General features: G+C 37.3%; 1 protein-coding gene across 6 annotated transcripts in view; it reads left to right on the top strand.

The window, feature by feature from the left end:
• CTNND2 (catenin delta 2) overlaps positions 1–16,737 on the top strand; it is a 943,187-nt gene that overhangs the window by 510,166 nt on the left and 416,284 nt on the right. For all 6 annotated transcript variants that reach the window (XM_010356592.2, XM_030927650.1, XM_010356588.2 and 3 more), the window contains 2 exons: positions 2,906–2,940; positions 3,325–3,441. Coding sequence is in view for 5 of the 6 variants with exons in the window: in XM_030927650.1 (XP_030783510.1) it covers positions 2,906–2,940; positions 3,325–3,441 (152 nt within the window). In the remaining variant the exon portion in view is untranslated. The remainder of the gene's footprint in view (positions 1–2,905; positions 2,941–3,324; positions 3,442–16,737) is intronic.

The raw sequence follows: 16,737 nt of genomic DNA, 5'->3' as shown, positions 1-16,737 counted from the left end.
GATAGGTTGATTAAAGAAGACATGATACATATACACCATGGAATACTATGTAGCCATAAAAAAGAATGAGATCATGTCCTTTGCAGGAACATGGACGGAGCTGGAGGCCATTATCCTTAGCAAACTAATGCAGAGAGAGAAAACCAAAGACTATATGTTCTCACTTACAGGTGGGATCTAAATGATGAGAAATTATGAACACAAAGAAGGAAACAATTGACACTGGGGTCTATTTGAGGTTGGAGGGTGGGAGGAGGTGGAGAAGCAGAAGAGATAACTATTGGGTTCTGGGCTTAATTCCTGGGTGATGAAATAATCTGTACAACAAACCCCCATGACATGAGTTTACCTATGTAACAAACCTTCACATGTATCACGGAAATAAAGGTTTTTAAAAAAGAATTTGAGTTTAGGAGTTCACACATCAGTTTAAATCCCTGCTGGGATCCTTAGGAGCTGTTTGGCCAAGTTTTTCAACATTACTACATCTGTTATTCCCCATCTATAAAGAAGAGATTTGTGATTGTTGTGAATTAACTGGACCTTGGTATACAGGAGCCACTTAGTAAATAGCTGTACTGGTGAAGGAAGGTGCTAGTATAGAGATAGTAGCAAATCCTGGAGGACATAACACGAGAACTTTTTTGTTGGATCTGTTTCCTGGCACTGTCATAACAAATTACCACAACCGGGTGACTTAAAACAATAGAAATTTGTTCTCTCATGGTTTTGGAGACCAGAAGTTCAAAACCAAGGTGTCAGCAGGGCTGGGTTTCCTGCAAAGACTCTAGGGGAGTTTCCTTCCCTACCTCTTTCAAGTTCTGATGACTGCAGGCATTCCTTGACTTGTGCCTGCATCACTCCAGTCTCTGCCCCCGTTTCAACATGCCCTGCCCTTCTCTGTTTTTGTCTCTCTTCTATCTCTTAAAACCACATCTGTGATTGGATTTAGGGCCCACATAGATGATCCAGGATGACCTCATCTGAAGATTATTAACTTAATTACACCTGCAAAAACACTTTTCCCAAATATGTTACCATTCACAGGTCTTAGGGTTTTGATGAGGACATATCTTTTGAGAGAGGGGGGCCCTCCGTTCAACCCACTATCAATATGGAAGTGTTTTCTATCTGTATATTATGCCACCTTGAGAATTTGTCCAGCTTTAAAGTATAGAAGAATGAAGTTGTGGGGAGCCCTGAATTAATAATGGATGATTAATGAAAATAATATCTAGTATTTTTCAAAGTTAGAAGTACGCAAGGATCATCACGGAAGCTTGTTACGCAATGCAGGCTCCCAGCCTAATCCGTAGACTTTTTCGTCTCGTAGGTCTATGGTAGGGCCACAAAATACATATACTTAAGAAGTGCGACAGGTGATTCTGACACAAGTAAGCATTTGGAATTACTCAGAACCCATATGCCTGAGTTCTAGTCTAGCTTCTGCAAATGACCAATGGGTCTGATCTTTAAACACTAGTATTTTGGTATTCACATTCTTGAAAAGTAACGATCCATAGACTTAGAGGATTAAAATAACCAGGATAACTATGGTTCTGATTTTTGAATTGGTGATTCTTGAATAATAAGATAGGACTACTTTATATTAAATTCCACTTACTAAGTGAACCTGTCCCATAATTTTAAAAATGTTTTTATAATTTTTAAAATCATTTTAAAAATGATTTTAGGATTACATTTCTATTTTAAGGGCTAAACTTTGTAGTCAGATGTTAGTATTATATAATGCCACATCTTTTTGATGCAAGAAAGAGTTGCATTGGACTGAATTTGAAATATTATCATTTCATGTATCAATATTGTCTACAGCTCTCATCATTATGAAACCATTGTCCAGTTTCCTAGTATGGATTGACTCAGGGGCAAGATACCCTATGACAATCACATGTCTCTTAATGGACTACTCTTGTTTTCATTTACACCAGTCATGGCTTTTCTGAACATTGATTTATATCCAGAATTCCCTTTTTATCCGTAAATATATTCAGAACCCACCTCTAAGGTACAAACTAAAGGTCTACAATCCACGTGCTCTTGTGAAACTAATGAACTATTCATAGAAGCTGCTTGAACAGAGTAAAATATCATGAAATAAGTGTACAAAATCATTCTCAGAACGATGTCTTTCAGGAATTAACATGTAGATTTCTCACCAATTATTTACATATAAAAAGGGGGCATGTAGGAAGTGTTTGCCTACACAATGGAAGAGTTGCTCGTATTTAGAAACTATATATTTTGTATTTAATCCTTCAAAATAAATCTCTATTACCTATATAGAGCCACTCTATACAGTATCTTTGGCATATGTATATGGACAAACCTTTCCGCCTGGGTCATTTTATAAGATGTATTATTGAGACTTTTGGAAATGTGTATTTAGTTGGTGGTAAAGTGTTACAATTTTTAAATTAAACTCTTAATAATCAACTAAATGGAAATTTTAATATGGCTACATGGAGGCAAAGATTTATTTCTTCTCTCTAATAAGAAAAGAGATAGTTATTTCCATATTAGGCTACCTTACAAAGTCTACATGATCCTATTCTAAAATAGCTAAAATTGAGTAAAACTGCATGTATATAGAAGCTATTGTAAAGAATGAGTCTAACAGGTTGGGCTTTGTAAAAAATGAGCTCTTCTGATAATTACTGAACAATGTCCATTTAAAACATGCTAATACTTGTGAATCAAAAGGGATATACAGCAAATGGATTAAAATTAAAATTGTATATAAGTGGAATCCCTTTTCATAGGAAGAAATGAAAGGAAATGCCACAGAACCACTGTTACTTAACCCTAATGTGCTTTTGTGTCTTAGATTTTAGGGTTTTCTTCTTTTCTAATCAATGCATTATATCTCTGTATTCTTTTTTTACAGTTCAGCAGAAGAGCAGTTTCATTGGCAGTCACAAGGTAACGTCTATGTTATTGATGAACACTTACCCTTCTACACATACCTCTACTGATGACTTTTCTTATGAACGTTAGAATGAGACTTAGAAAAGTAATAGGAAAACATCCCGATAGTAAAAATTAGATGAAGTTGTTATGACAGCTCACAATTTATTGGAAGTTAAGTCTTTCAATTCCGTAGTAACTATGGCTCTTCAAGGGTACATGAAATTGCTGACCTTGGCTTTAATGCTGGTTGACCAAAAATTACAATGGAATAGCTAATGTAAACTTCATAGAGGTAATATATTTGACTAGGTTATTTTCCATGATTAAATGATAACCTAAATCTTTAAGAATAATATACCATGTGTTTGTTCATCACTTTAAAATATTTTATTTCAGATGGTCAAAAAGATATCGAAGATGAGCTTACAACAGGTCTCGAGCTGGTGGACTCCTGTATTAGGTCACTACAGGAATCAGGAATACTTGACTCACAGGATTATTCTACAGGTGAAAGTAAGTCACCTGGCAGTTATGCTTGAAGACAGTTGAAATATAGGAGTATTATGTCATTATTTCTAATATCATTACTGTTATGAGCCATATCAAATGAGGATTGCAGGATATTTTTATGCTTGTTTTATCCATTTCACTCCGTCTCGTCTATTCCCTTCCCACATTATCCCACCTCAATTCACATTAGGGTATAAACTCTTTTAAGTCAGTAGTTGGCATCTAGTTTTCGCACTAATTACTGTCATACTGGTGATTCTCACTGTTCTCTGATATCCTTTTCAATATCTACAGTACTGCATTTTATGAACTCATCATATATTTTGTAGTCAACACAATGTCTGCCTTAAAATTAACTGTCAATGTTGGCCGGGCGCGGTGCCTCACGCCTGTAATGCCAGCACTTTGGGAAACAGAGGTGGGCAGATCACGAGGTCAAGAGTTTGAGACCAGCGTGGCCAATATGGTGACATCCTGTCTCTACTAAAACTAAAACTACAAAAAAACTAGCCAGGTGTGGTGGAGCATGCCTGTAGTCCCAGCTACTCTAGAGGCTGAGGCAGGAGAATCACTTGAACCCGGGAGGCAGAGGTTTCACTCAGCCGAGATTGCACCACTGCACTCCATCCTGGGCAACAGAAGGAGACTCCATCTAAAAAAAAAAAAAAAAAATTACCTATCAATGCTTTACTCATACAGATCACTGTTGGTAGAAATCATAAAAAGCAGCAATTATATGACAAAATAGGAAAAAAATTTGTGTACTCTTAGTATTATCTATTTAGTACTATGCTAAGGTACTATGCAATAAATTCTTACATTTCTGTATTTAACCATTTTGCATTGCTATATTAATTCCATAGAATATTTAAAGATCACTTTCTCTCCACTTAATGACATATTTTTCAACCAGAATGGTTGCGACTTAGGAGTTGAAATGAACCTTCTTTAAATAAATCATAAAATCCTTTTTACTTATCTTAATAAAATTCCACAAAAGGCTAAAAATTTCATCATTAAAATAGGTGTTATCCTGGTAATACATCAAAAACCATTGAGGCATTTTATTCCTTAATTTAAAAAATAAAATTTCCTCCAGTACCCTCTAAGCTTTGTCATGCAAAAGGAAGACATAAGGATAAGATGACAAACTGATCTTGAAAACCATTTAATTTACAGATTAGTTCATTTTCTCTATGATCTTTGTAATACCATTAGTCTTAGGATAACATTGTTGTGCATACACAGATTTATTTATACCCGTATGCATCCTCTTAATACAATTCGTAAAGAAAGATTGGTTGGTATTATCCTTCTTCTCTGTATTTTGTATTGAAAAGTGTATAATTGTTACCTCTTTTCACTCATTGTAGTAGGGACAGCTCTAGTTAGAACACATTTAATTAATATTTGAAACACATGCGCTCATCTTATTAGCAAGTAAGGAAAGCAGCAACAGAATAGTTTGCCTTGTTGGGGAAGGGGGAGATGATAGTGGAAATCTCATTTTTTACATAATAATATATTTGATTATGAGTTTAGAAGAAGTAACATTTAATAAATGGAAAGTACAGAAAATAATGAATGAGTTAAATAAAAAGTAAATTAAAATAGAAGGGATAATTTAGGTATATCAATCTAATGCTGCATGTAAGCATTCTAAATTCTCCCCTGAAAAGAATTAAAGTTCAGATTTGCAGTAAGCAAAGATAAAGTAGTTATGAGTTATTCATAACATTTAATGAAATAAGTGTTGAAATTAAAGGAATAGTCAAAGTGTTGCCAGCAAATATAACCAATGTAAAGAGTGGGATTGGAAGAGTAACATGAGATAGATTGGAATTTAGTACAGAATCACTTAGCAGGGCCAAAGATGGGAGTTATGTAGTGAGCTGTCTTAACTTATAAAGATGTGTTAAGCTCATACTCAAATCTAATGAACATGTGTGCACCAAACAGCATTGTGTGTGAATATTAAAACAAATGTTACTAAAAATAAAAGAAATTAATGAAAAATATTATTGTGAACGTTTGAATGCACGTCTCATGAATCAGACAGAATGCTAGAAGGCAAAGCCACAAAATGTTGAAATAACAAATTAAGGAAACCATGGATTAAATAAATTTTAGAGGTTTTATTTATTGCATGATAGTATATGTTTGTTACATATGTCCAAGGAAAATGTATAAAAATTGACCAGCTACTGGAAGATAAAGGCAATTATAAAAGTTAAGAAGTATGGAGGGCAGTAATCGTGGAAAAAAACTACCAACATTAAAAGTAAATAATAAAATTGTAAGCAAAATGAAATAATATTAAAACTAAGAAAAATACTTCTGGATATTTACTGAATCAAATGGAAATAATAAAGAAAATTGCATAGTATTTACCAGGCAAATAAAACAGGAACATTTTTTAGTGAAAACAGAAGTGTGGGGGAAAAAACACATTCAGAGGACATCTTAACTTCATTATTAAAAATAGAAAACAAAATAATGTTGTACTTATTTGGGGAAAACCTTAAAAGAGCTAAATAAATAGCAAGAAACCAGTAAGATGGACATGATAAAAGTAATGCAGAAGTTAAGTAATATAAAGTAAAATAGTCAAAGATCAATGTCAGAAGAGATAGAGGGGATAAATAGATGATTTTTTTTCTGTAAGTCAAATAATAGTACTGAGCTATCTTAGTTGAGAAACTCTGTTACACACAAGGAAAATGGAAAGAAAATGTTTTAGCTTTCACTTTAGTTGGCCTGCAATATGTATTCAAAAATTACCTACAAATGGTTTATAATAGGGAAATTAAATGCTCCAATATGGTCTTTCCAAATATATTTGGTAACCACCAAATATTTATTTTTCAGAAAGGTTAGTCAGTTTATATTGTCATGTCCTGAATTATCTTATTGAAGACTCTTAGGATTTTAGTTGATAATTTCTTTTGAAAGCTCCTGTATCTGCTTTGAAGAAAGGAAAAGAAACAAAACAAAAAAGAAGCAGGTGATAAAAGTGCCATTCAAAAGTTGTATGCCGAAGGATTCTGAACCGTAGTCACATAAAGAATATTATTATTATTAAGAACCATTTGCCCTTAACATCTTCAGAGTCACCTTGAAACTGAAGTAACTGAGTAAAATTTAAGAAAATCATTTTAACATATTGGGTAGATAACTATCATTTTGGGGATCAGTATTGCTAATTTTAAGTGTTCAGAGGATCATAGAATAAAAATCTACATTGTTCTATGTATATCTGTATTAGTTAGGTTCCAGACGAGATATAGATTCTATTCAAAAGAGTTTAACTGAACAGAATTTAATTCAGGGACTATTTATGAAGAGGTGGGCAAGATTAAGGGAACAAAGAGTGCATGTTGTGGTATTCAGTCAGTAGAAGACAGACGCCCTTACCACCCTTAGACCCTAAGGGAAATCGAGGAACTAGCCTAGGCAGTGTCTGTCTGGCAGCAAGGAGGGAATTAGTGACATAATCTCTTTTTCCTCCTGCCTCCGATCTCCTTCTATTCTCCTGCCTCCCATTGGCCAAACCCAACCAGAAGCCAAGCTGCAAGACATCCTTGTCTATGCAGAGGACTAGCAGAGAATGAGTGTACAGCACTTGGCAGCACAGCATCCTCCTCGATAGTGGAACGACCGTATACCATATTTATCTCTCCCATATAAAAACATAGCAAATAGATATGCAGTGGCACATTGACAGATTTCATCTAATTAGGAAAAGCCCATCAGATTCTGGCAGTCAGTGATTATTCAATCAATGGATTCATTAGCTATGAACCAGCTAATGCTAAATTGGACCTGGCACCCTGCCCTTGAGAACCAGTCTCTTAATCCTCACTCAAAAGGGACTAAAACAAGGCTAAATACTGTCTAAACTCAGTCTGGAAAAGTTCTAAAATGGAAAGCAGTCTTACCCCATAAGCGCATAGTTCTTAATTTGTTTTATTTAAAGCTTTTTGCTATTTGTCTTTCAAAGGTCTGATTAAAATAAAATCTGAATCATAGTATGCATCTTCTTGACCTCAAGACAAGCAGTAACTGCTCTGCTATGCTGATTTTATTGGGTCATACAGTTACCAATGTTTTCCAACACTTTGTGTATTTTCAACAGCTCTATCTGAAACACTTGGTAAACTGTGTGCACAACCTTTGCCACCCTGCCTCTTTTTTGTGACTACTGGCTGTATAATTTCAATTTTAACAAATAAGTGTCTCTGAGTCACTAGGAGAATTGCTTCAGAGATTGCTGTTGCTTCAGTGGAACAAAACAAAGCAACAAAAAATAATTTACCAACAGAAGCTTGGGGCCATTAGCTTTCTACATAATGAATAATGTGACTTGAATTGCCTAGGACCAAGTACTTTATTTAATCTATGCATCCTGTTAGATACAAACTCAGAAATAAGGGTTATTATATCTTAGCTAGTAATTCACAAAAATGTTGTCAGTCAAAATAAGAAATAGAAAGGACAGCCTGGAAAAAAATAACTTGTATGTTTAACCACAGATTGTTAATTTGTTTAAGTATTGTATTTTGCAACAGTAATTATTTTTTCTGTAGCATATTAGTGAATTGAAGTTCTGTCATATTTTAGAAAATTCTATTATTCAGTAGGAAGAAAATCTTCAGAGCTAATATATTCTGAGTGTTATGGTTAAAAGATACATATTATTCTAAGTTTTCAAATCTGAATATATTTTTAAAACTCAGGAATCAATCATATATGTTACCATTCTAAGCAGGTGGAATTAAAATAGAGTAATCATATATAGTTTAACAGAGGTGAATATATTATTCAGTGTTGACTTACAGTCTTATCATTTTAATTACTGTGAATATACTTAATTCACAAGAGATGTTTGAGAGATCAGGTTATTTAAAAGCTATACAACCTAATTCCCTATGTTCTCATGTAATAATAATAATAAAGGTAAGAGGCATCCTTGTGAAGTGAATGTTTTTATAATTCCTGTAAGCATGACACCAAAAGATGCAGAAGACGTCTTAGGAGAGTAAATTTTTCATGAAAATTATAATAATCAAAATGATAAAGCCATTAATCAAATTGGCTGAAAAAATGAAAGTCATGGCCAGTGAAGAGGGGCTGTTTTCTTTGTTTTGCTTTCTATTATAGTAGAAACCAGGTCCTCCGATAGACCCAACAGGATAGAAAACCTCCCTCACCCCAGAGGTGCCCGAGGACTGTCACCCGGCCTCAGAGACCCCACATCCTGAAAATGTGTCTATTTGAGTCAGTTGAGCTATCCTAATTGTTCATTCCCTATGAAATCACTTTATCATATACTCTTTGGTCCAGGTTTGTTAGTTTGCTTATTTATTTATTTTTGAGATGGAGTTTTGCTTTTGTTGCCCAGGCTGGAGTGCAATGGCGCAATCTCAGCTCACTCTAAACTCTGCCTCCTAGGTTCAAGCGATTCTCCTGCCTCAGCCTCCCAAGTAGCTGGGATTACAGGTGTGCCCCACTACACCTGGCTAATTTTTGTACTTTTAGTAGAGATGGAGTTTCACCATGTTAGTCAGGCTGGTGTTGAGCTCCTGAACTCCAGTGATCTGCATGCCTCGGCCTCCCAAAGTGCTGGGAGGTCCAAGTTTTTAAGATACAAACAAGACTGTTCTTTCCAGAGGTTTGTCATGGTGTCCAGGTCTAAAGTTGGCTGATGCTACCATTCCTTTTGAAATTCACTTACACTCACTTTCTCCCCTATCTTGGGTGTATGAAAGTAATACGAGGTTAGCAGTGGCAGAAACGGAAGGTGAGGGCAAAAGCTGAGGGAAAACACATAGGTGGCCCACAGGAAATAATAAAATCCTTCAGGAAGCTATAACTATCCTCCTCCCTTCCAGAAAGTATTTCTATCTATTTCTCAGCTGGTGTTTAATTTCTTTTTATTCTTCTTCTTTTTTTTTTTTTTTTTTTTTTGAGACGGAGTCTCGCTCTGTCGCCCAGGCTGGAGTGCAGTGGCACGATCTCAGCTCACTGCAAGCTCAGCTTCCCGGGTTCACACCATTCTCCTGCCTCAGCCTCCCGAGTAGCTGGGACGACAGGAGCCCCCCACCACGCCCGGCTAATTTCTTTTTGTATTTTTAGTAGAGACGGGGTTTCACCATGTTAACCAGGATGGTCTCGATCACCTGACCTCGTGATCCGCCTGCCTCGGCCTCCCAAAGTGCTGGGATTACAGGCTTGAGCCACCGCACCCGGCCTTTTTTTTTTTGGACGGAGTCCTGCTCTGTTACCAGGCTGGAGTCCAGTAGCGCAATCTCATCTCACTGCAACCTCTGTCTCCTGGGTTCGAGTGATTCTCCTGCCTCAGCCTCCCAAGTGGCTGGAATTACAGGCATGAGCCATCGTGCCCAGCCTAATTTCTTTTTGTTAGATTTCCTTCTACGATGTAGATGTTTCAGAAGCATGTTATACCTTCTCTAACAAGGTCACCAGCTCAGAGGAAAACCTAAGAATTTAAGGAATAGGCAAAGGCATCAAGTAAGAAGAGCTCTTTAACCATATGCTTAATAAGAGAAAACAATGCAGATTTCTCATTAAAGACCCCATTCACACTTGAGTTATCAGGATCTTCTGGGATCAAGCACGCACAATGTGTGTAGAACCTGGTAGGAATTTCCTGGTCTTGAAATTGTCAAGGCATTGTAGATTCCCAGAACACAAATTTGAAGATTAGATGAAAGCTGTGGAAAGTGAGGACAGTTTAAGCGCTGCCATAGGTATGAGGAAAAGCAAAGAGGCTGCCAGCCCCAGTGAGAAAGCTTTAGAATAAGCCTTAGAATAAGCAGTGGAAGGAGAGGACTCTCCCAGTAACACATTATGAAAATGTATTGAGGGATTCCCCCAAAAGTTAAAACATGTGAATACTGGCCAGGCACGGTGGCTCATGCCTGCAGTCCCAGCACTTTGGGAGGCCAAGGTGGGCAGATCACTTGAGGTTAGTAGTTCGAGACCAGCCTGGCCAACATGGCGAAACCCTGTCTCTACAAAAAATTAGCCGGGCATGGTGAGGCATGCCTGTAATCCCAGCTACTTGGGAGGCTGAGGCAGGAGAATTACTTGAACCTGGGAAGTGGAGGTTGCAGTGAGCCAAGATTGCCTCACTGCACTGCAGCTCGGGCAATAGAGCCAGACTCTGTCTAAAAAAAAAAAAAAAGAATAAGAAAGAGGAAAAAAGAATACTGATACTGATCAAACACTAAAGGCACTTGAATAGTAACTGATGTACCCAACTCTTAATGTACTGGGTTTTTATTATATCACTGTAGGCACAGGTGGATGTTCCAGTCATTTATTTTGTTAAATGTATATATTAACCACTTATTAATGGCGGGAACAAAGGGCCTCTGTCCTTGTGGGATTTACATTCTAGTCAGAAAAGGCCAAAATCAACCTTTTCAATACTGAAGGGCCAGATCGATAATGGCTTTGCAGAAGGACAAAGCCAGGTCAACAGTAGAGTAGAGCACCTTTTCTCAAAGCATACTTGGGAATTCCAGGGTCTTCGTGGCCCCTGTTGGGGACTTTCAAAGTCAAAAGGTTTTCATAATAATACTAAGAGATACTTGCTTTCCCATGCTTTGTCTCACACGAATGTTGTTGAAGATTTCCAGAGACTACGTGGCATGTAACAATGTCATGTCCCTGACAGGTCTGGGAATGTGTGCTGCGTATTCTTCTGTCGGAAGCATTTTGAGTGACTAGCATCATATATAACCCAGATAAAATAAAGTTCTTTGGAGTCCTCTGTAATTTGGAGGGTTAAGAGACCAAGAGTTTTGAGAACCACTAGAATAAAGAATGATCGAAGGTCAGGAAATCCTCTATTGTGAGAAGACATTGAATCAGAGACCTGAAAGAAATCCACCAGCAAGGCATGCAGATCACGGGGGGAAATGTGTGATGTGTGGGAAATCAAAGACTGATTCTTTAAATTTCTGTGTTCCCATTCACAAACTGTAGTGTTTTCTGAGTTTCACTTTTTCATTTTATTTTCTTCGAAACCGATTTGTGTTAATGTTTTATTTCTTTTCACAAGTATTGATAGTGAGAAATACGAATATATCAGATCCCCTTTAGACAATTTATGAAGAAATATATAATGTTTTTCTTCTCCATGTGCTACATTAATTTTTAATGGCAAATAATCTAAAGACAAAACTTTGTAAGGTATAGTAGGGAATTGGAGTGAGTGAGGAAAAGTACACTTCTGAGATGACAATATCATGTGCAATCTCATTCATGATAAAATTCTTTGGGTATACATTCCAAACTAAAGTTATATATTTGAGAGTTTTTTGTTTGTTTGTTTGTTTGTTTGTTTGTTTGTTTGTTTTTTTGAGACGGAGTCTGGTTCTGTCGCCCAGGCTGGAGTGCAGTGGCCAGATCTCAGCTCACTGCAAGCTCCGCCTCCCGGGTTTACACCATTCTCCTGCCTCAGCCTCCAGATAGCTGGGACTACAGGCGCCTGACACCTCGCCCGGCTAGTTTTTTGTACTTTTTTAGTAGAGACGGGGTTTCACCGTGTTAGCCAGGATGGTCTCGATCTCCTGACCTCATGATCCGCCCGTCTCGGCCTCCCAAAGTGCTGGGATTACAGGCTTGAGCCACTGCGCCCGGCCTTGAGAGTTATTTTTATGATGTCAGTTTACTCATGTCTTCCATTTTATGCCATTGTAAAGAAATCGAGTGACCTTGCAGCCATAAAAAAGAATGAGTTCATGTCCTTTGCAGGGACATGGATGGAACTGGAAACCATCATTCTCAGCAAACTAACACAGGAACAGAAAACCAAACACCGCGCATGTTCTCACTCATAAGTGGGAGTTGAGCAATGAGATCACATGGACACAGGGAGGGGAACATCGCACACCAGGACCCGTTGGAGGCTGGGAGGGAAGGGGAAGGAGAACATCAGGACAAATACCTAATGCATGCAGGGCTTAAAACCTAGATGACGGGTTGATAGGTGCAGCAAACCACCATGGCACTTGTATACGTATGTAACAAACCTGCACATTCTGCACATGTATCCCAGAACTGAAAGTAAAATAAAATTTAAAAAAAAAAGGAAAAGAAGGTGAGTGACTTACTGTCACCAATCCAATATGTATCCATCCACAGTAGTCAAACTTGGAAAAGCATACTAATTAAGCCAAGGACAGTGGTTAAGTCTAAATCAGTTTAAAAACTGAATGGGTACTCCTAGATTCCTAGGATCATTAACGTTTTCATTTTCACATAAAGCATTACACATTGAAAGCAACTGACCAGACGAAATAGATATTCTGGAGACAGAGGCTTAGAAATGAAATTTAAAAACACACCTGCCCATAGAACAACTGCATCAACTCTGAAGGTTTCTTACATAACAAGCCACTTGGGCTTTTTCTCTCAGTTGATTTTTGGAATGGTAGATGCAGTGAACCACTATTTTTAGGGGACCTCCTCAGAGAAACTCCTCCAAATGAGCTTTATAAGTTGCTAATGAAGATCAGGAAAAAACAACCACTTTATCACCAGTAGATGTCTCTTACTCTAAGTACATTTGTAAATGGGCAGGTTCTTCCGGAACCCATAAAGGTGAAACTGCTGCTACAAATGAAATCATTAGTAGTGAAATTTAAACAGAATATTTTTACTCTGCAGAGTTAAGTCTGATCAAAGTGCTTTGATCCTATTTAAGTCAGTTCAGTAATTTTAGAAATAGTCAACAATTTTTCTCATTGATTTTGTAATCTCCAGTAACCCTTTTGTATATAAATTCTACCATCTGTTTCCTTTATTCTTACTTAATATTTTCTATTAAAATATTAGGAGGTGACATTTATGCAGCAGTTTAAGTTGGAGAATGAGTTTTGAGGTTGATGGAAAAAAGAATTTCAGACTGATGAAACGGAGAACTGTCTCTAAGTGCCAAAAGATTTTAGCTTCTCATCTATTTGCTCTGATACTAGTTTTGTTGTTGTTGTTTTATTGCATACAGGCCATTTTAATGAACTGTGCCATGTATGTCTTGTTTGTAAGATGAAAGCTTGCAGGTTGTTGAAAGAAAACATAAATGATGTGTGGGACAGTACTGCAATAAGATTTTCAAGACCAAAAATATCCCATTGAAGGTTTTATTATTATCAGACCATGTGGCTACGCAATTAGATAATCAGATAAGAATAACTGGTATTTGTATAGCAGTTAAAATTTTTCCAAGCACTTGCACATTCATTATCTGCTTAGGTGTTCAAATTTGGAAAGATTAAAATTTGTCGTGACAGAATCCTGAAGTGTGTTTAAGAACACATATTCTGAAGCCAATCTGCTGTTTTGTTTTAACCCCAGGCCCACCAGTAACTGTGAGGGCTCAGTTACTGGATCCCTCAGTTCCCTCGACATCAGTGGGAATGGTTGTACCTTCCTTGCTTGGATGTCATTAAAATTCAATGGGTTAGTAGATGGAAACTCCTCAGGACAATCCTTGGAACTTCCTAAGTACTCAAAAAAGGTTAACTGGTCATTACTGTCACTGTCATCATCATCTTTGTCATCATCATCTATGGTCAAATAAATATGAAAATGGGCTAGAGCCCAGGTCTGTGGACGTCCCGTCCTGGATTTTTTTCAACACACGTTCAGATACTCCATTAGTGCGGTTGTGACTTATAGAGTAACTCGGGAATGCCACATTGTAGACCTCTGGCCTCTTCTGTATTATTACAAAGTATATTCTTTAATTGAAGGTCCACTGTATTCTGAAGCAGATGTTCAGCTAAAGCAGGCAAATATTAGCAATTCCACATAAAGTCTCTTTAACACTATGCAAACAGAACAAGTGCACATAATCATGGAAACTCTAAAATACTCAGTTAATCTGATCAGAAGAACCTGGCCATATTGTGTCTGTGTTATATATGTCTGTGTTGATATGACCTATAAGTGGGTCTGAGTTTTTATGCAGAAAATTAACATTTCAACCTCTACATCTTCTGAGATTGATTTTGTCCCACGAGTAGTGGACAGCGAGTTTCCTGTAGCCAGCACCTGGAATCTGTAAGCAGCAATTCACTGGAGAAGCAACAAAATCTGAGGCATGAAGCTTTCTCCTGGAAACAAGTGGATTTCTGTTTACACAGACTTTTTCAACCTTAAACTGCTGATATGTATATATGACTTAAAGAAACAGTGCTTTGATGTTAAACAACAGCAACTTTTGGACTTGGAGACAGAAGATAAGGATCCAAGCCTCTTCATGTTACCATATGGGTGACACTGGCTAATAATTTAACCTCTCTCTGCCTCTGCTTGTACTTCTAGGACAAAAATGAAGATCATGCAGTTTTGTTTTTTTTTTTCCCCCGCAGGTTGCTGTGTAGTCTCTAACCAATTCATACATGTGAAAACATATTGAGACATTGATGTTACACTAAAGATCCTTGCTTCATATATCTTCTTAGGGTTAATGGGATCAACTTTGTAGTTCCCTTGGAATTTCTTCTCTCTATCCAGTTAAGACTAGTGGGTTTTGTTCAGAACAAAGACAGAAAACTGTCTTAAGCATTATCAGTTTATCAGGAAATGGTTTCACCTTCTTTTCCTGGCTCACGGGGTGACTCATTTTGGGAAAACTCTTGGACTCAGTTCTGAGGACTGTTCCATCATGGAGAAGGGTCAGAATGGCCAAAGAAGCCACTGTGACCCCTCAGGTCAGTGTCTCGAAGGCAAACGGGAGCATGGCTTCCGCTCTCTGTGGCCACGAAGGACATGATGAGCCACTGCTGCCCACAGTTCAGATGTCTTCTGGAAATCATTGCATTAAAGATGCAATTTTTGAAGCAGATGTTCTGCTAAAGCATGCGGTTTAATGTATTGCATTAAAGATGCAATTTCCCTGGGTGAAATGTTAGGGCCCAGCTTCTTTCTCTTCCTCTACCATTTCTTTCCATATTACCTGCATCCTTCAGGTCATAGATTCTATAGGTTCAGGACCACAGCCTCGTTTTACCTCTAGCCCAAGCAAGGCTTGATATAAAGTCAAAAGTTCCGGAGAAAAAAAAAGTCATCATCTAAAGCCCAAAAACTATAAATGCTTTTTAAATCCTCAGCAAATTTGTATTTTCTACCTCATTGCACAGTAATATTAATAAAGCTAATCGAAAGTTACATTTAAATTGTACTTTCATTGTAAAGTAATTAAGAATTGTCCTAAAATTTTCACCTGTTTCATATATTCATATGCCTGTGCTCTCTAAAATTGGAATGAATAAATGAGACTGATTGAAAACCTAGTGAGCAGTGGAAAAACATCGTTCTAAAAAGCGTACACGGTTTTGGCTATTGTCTTGACTGTTCTGTCCTTGCCAGGTGATATGTCAGTGTTGTAATATTCTGATACGTTGCTCATTGTTGCAATTACTTTTGTCAGAGTACATCTAGGTTTCAGTGCTTGAGATGTATGAATAGAGTAATGAGATAGAAAATCCTGGTTAGTTTTCATTGAGTACTGATCAAATACACAACTGATTCTATAAAAGGTGACTAGATTTCATTATTCTATCATATATATTCTGGGAGCAAGTAAACCATATTTTTAATTGAAATTCTTTTGAAAAGGGACTTTACATTGTCACTAGAAGATCCTGTATAGACAGCATTTGTACGTTTCTGGAGATAATTGTATGAGTCTCTTCAGAATATGCAAAGTTATTTAACTTGCTAACTACATATTCAAAAAAGTTCATAAGAGCAATTCCCGCATTCTCTTTGAAGGACAAATGATGAGGAATGCAACTATCTGTTTTAAGATAATGCTAAACTACTTCCATGAAATTAAATATTTTGTTTATGTGTTTATTTTCTTTACTTCATTCTATTGATATTTCCAAAGGTCTGCGCACTGTCGTGTCTGCTGTAACCTTCTTTTAACCTTAGGATGTATTACTATCTCAAGGGGGAGGCGAGTATGGCCAGTGCAAGCCATTATGCCCAGGTAGACTGTACAAAAAGAAATAAACAAGAAAGCCTCAGCAGGCAGCCCCGCATTGTCAGATAGAATGGTGACCACCCAGCTGAAAGGGCCTTTGCTTTTCCACCATAGCTCACTCCCACCATTAAGATGTGACCTTCGGAGGGACCAAAGGTAAAGCCCTTGGCCACAGTTGCCACTGCCTTCTCAGGGCCCACCTGCTTCTCCTCCACTTTATGGTTAGTCTCCACTTGCCCAGCCTCCAGAGGCTCTCCCATATCTCAGCCTGCCTG

This window comes from Rhinopithecus roxellana, chromosome 3 (genome assembly GCF_007565055.1).
Source record: "Rhinopithecus roxellana isolate Shanxi Qingling chromosome 3, ASM756505v1, whole genome shotgun sequence".
NCBI lineage: Eukaryota > Metazoa > Chordata > Mammalia > Primates > Cercopithecidae > Rhinopithecus > Rhinopithecus roxellana.
The sequence above is the reverse complement of the archived record's forward strand: the minus strand, read 5'-3'. Positions and strand labels throughout refer to the sequence as shown.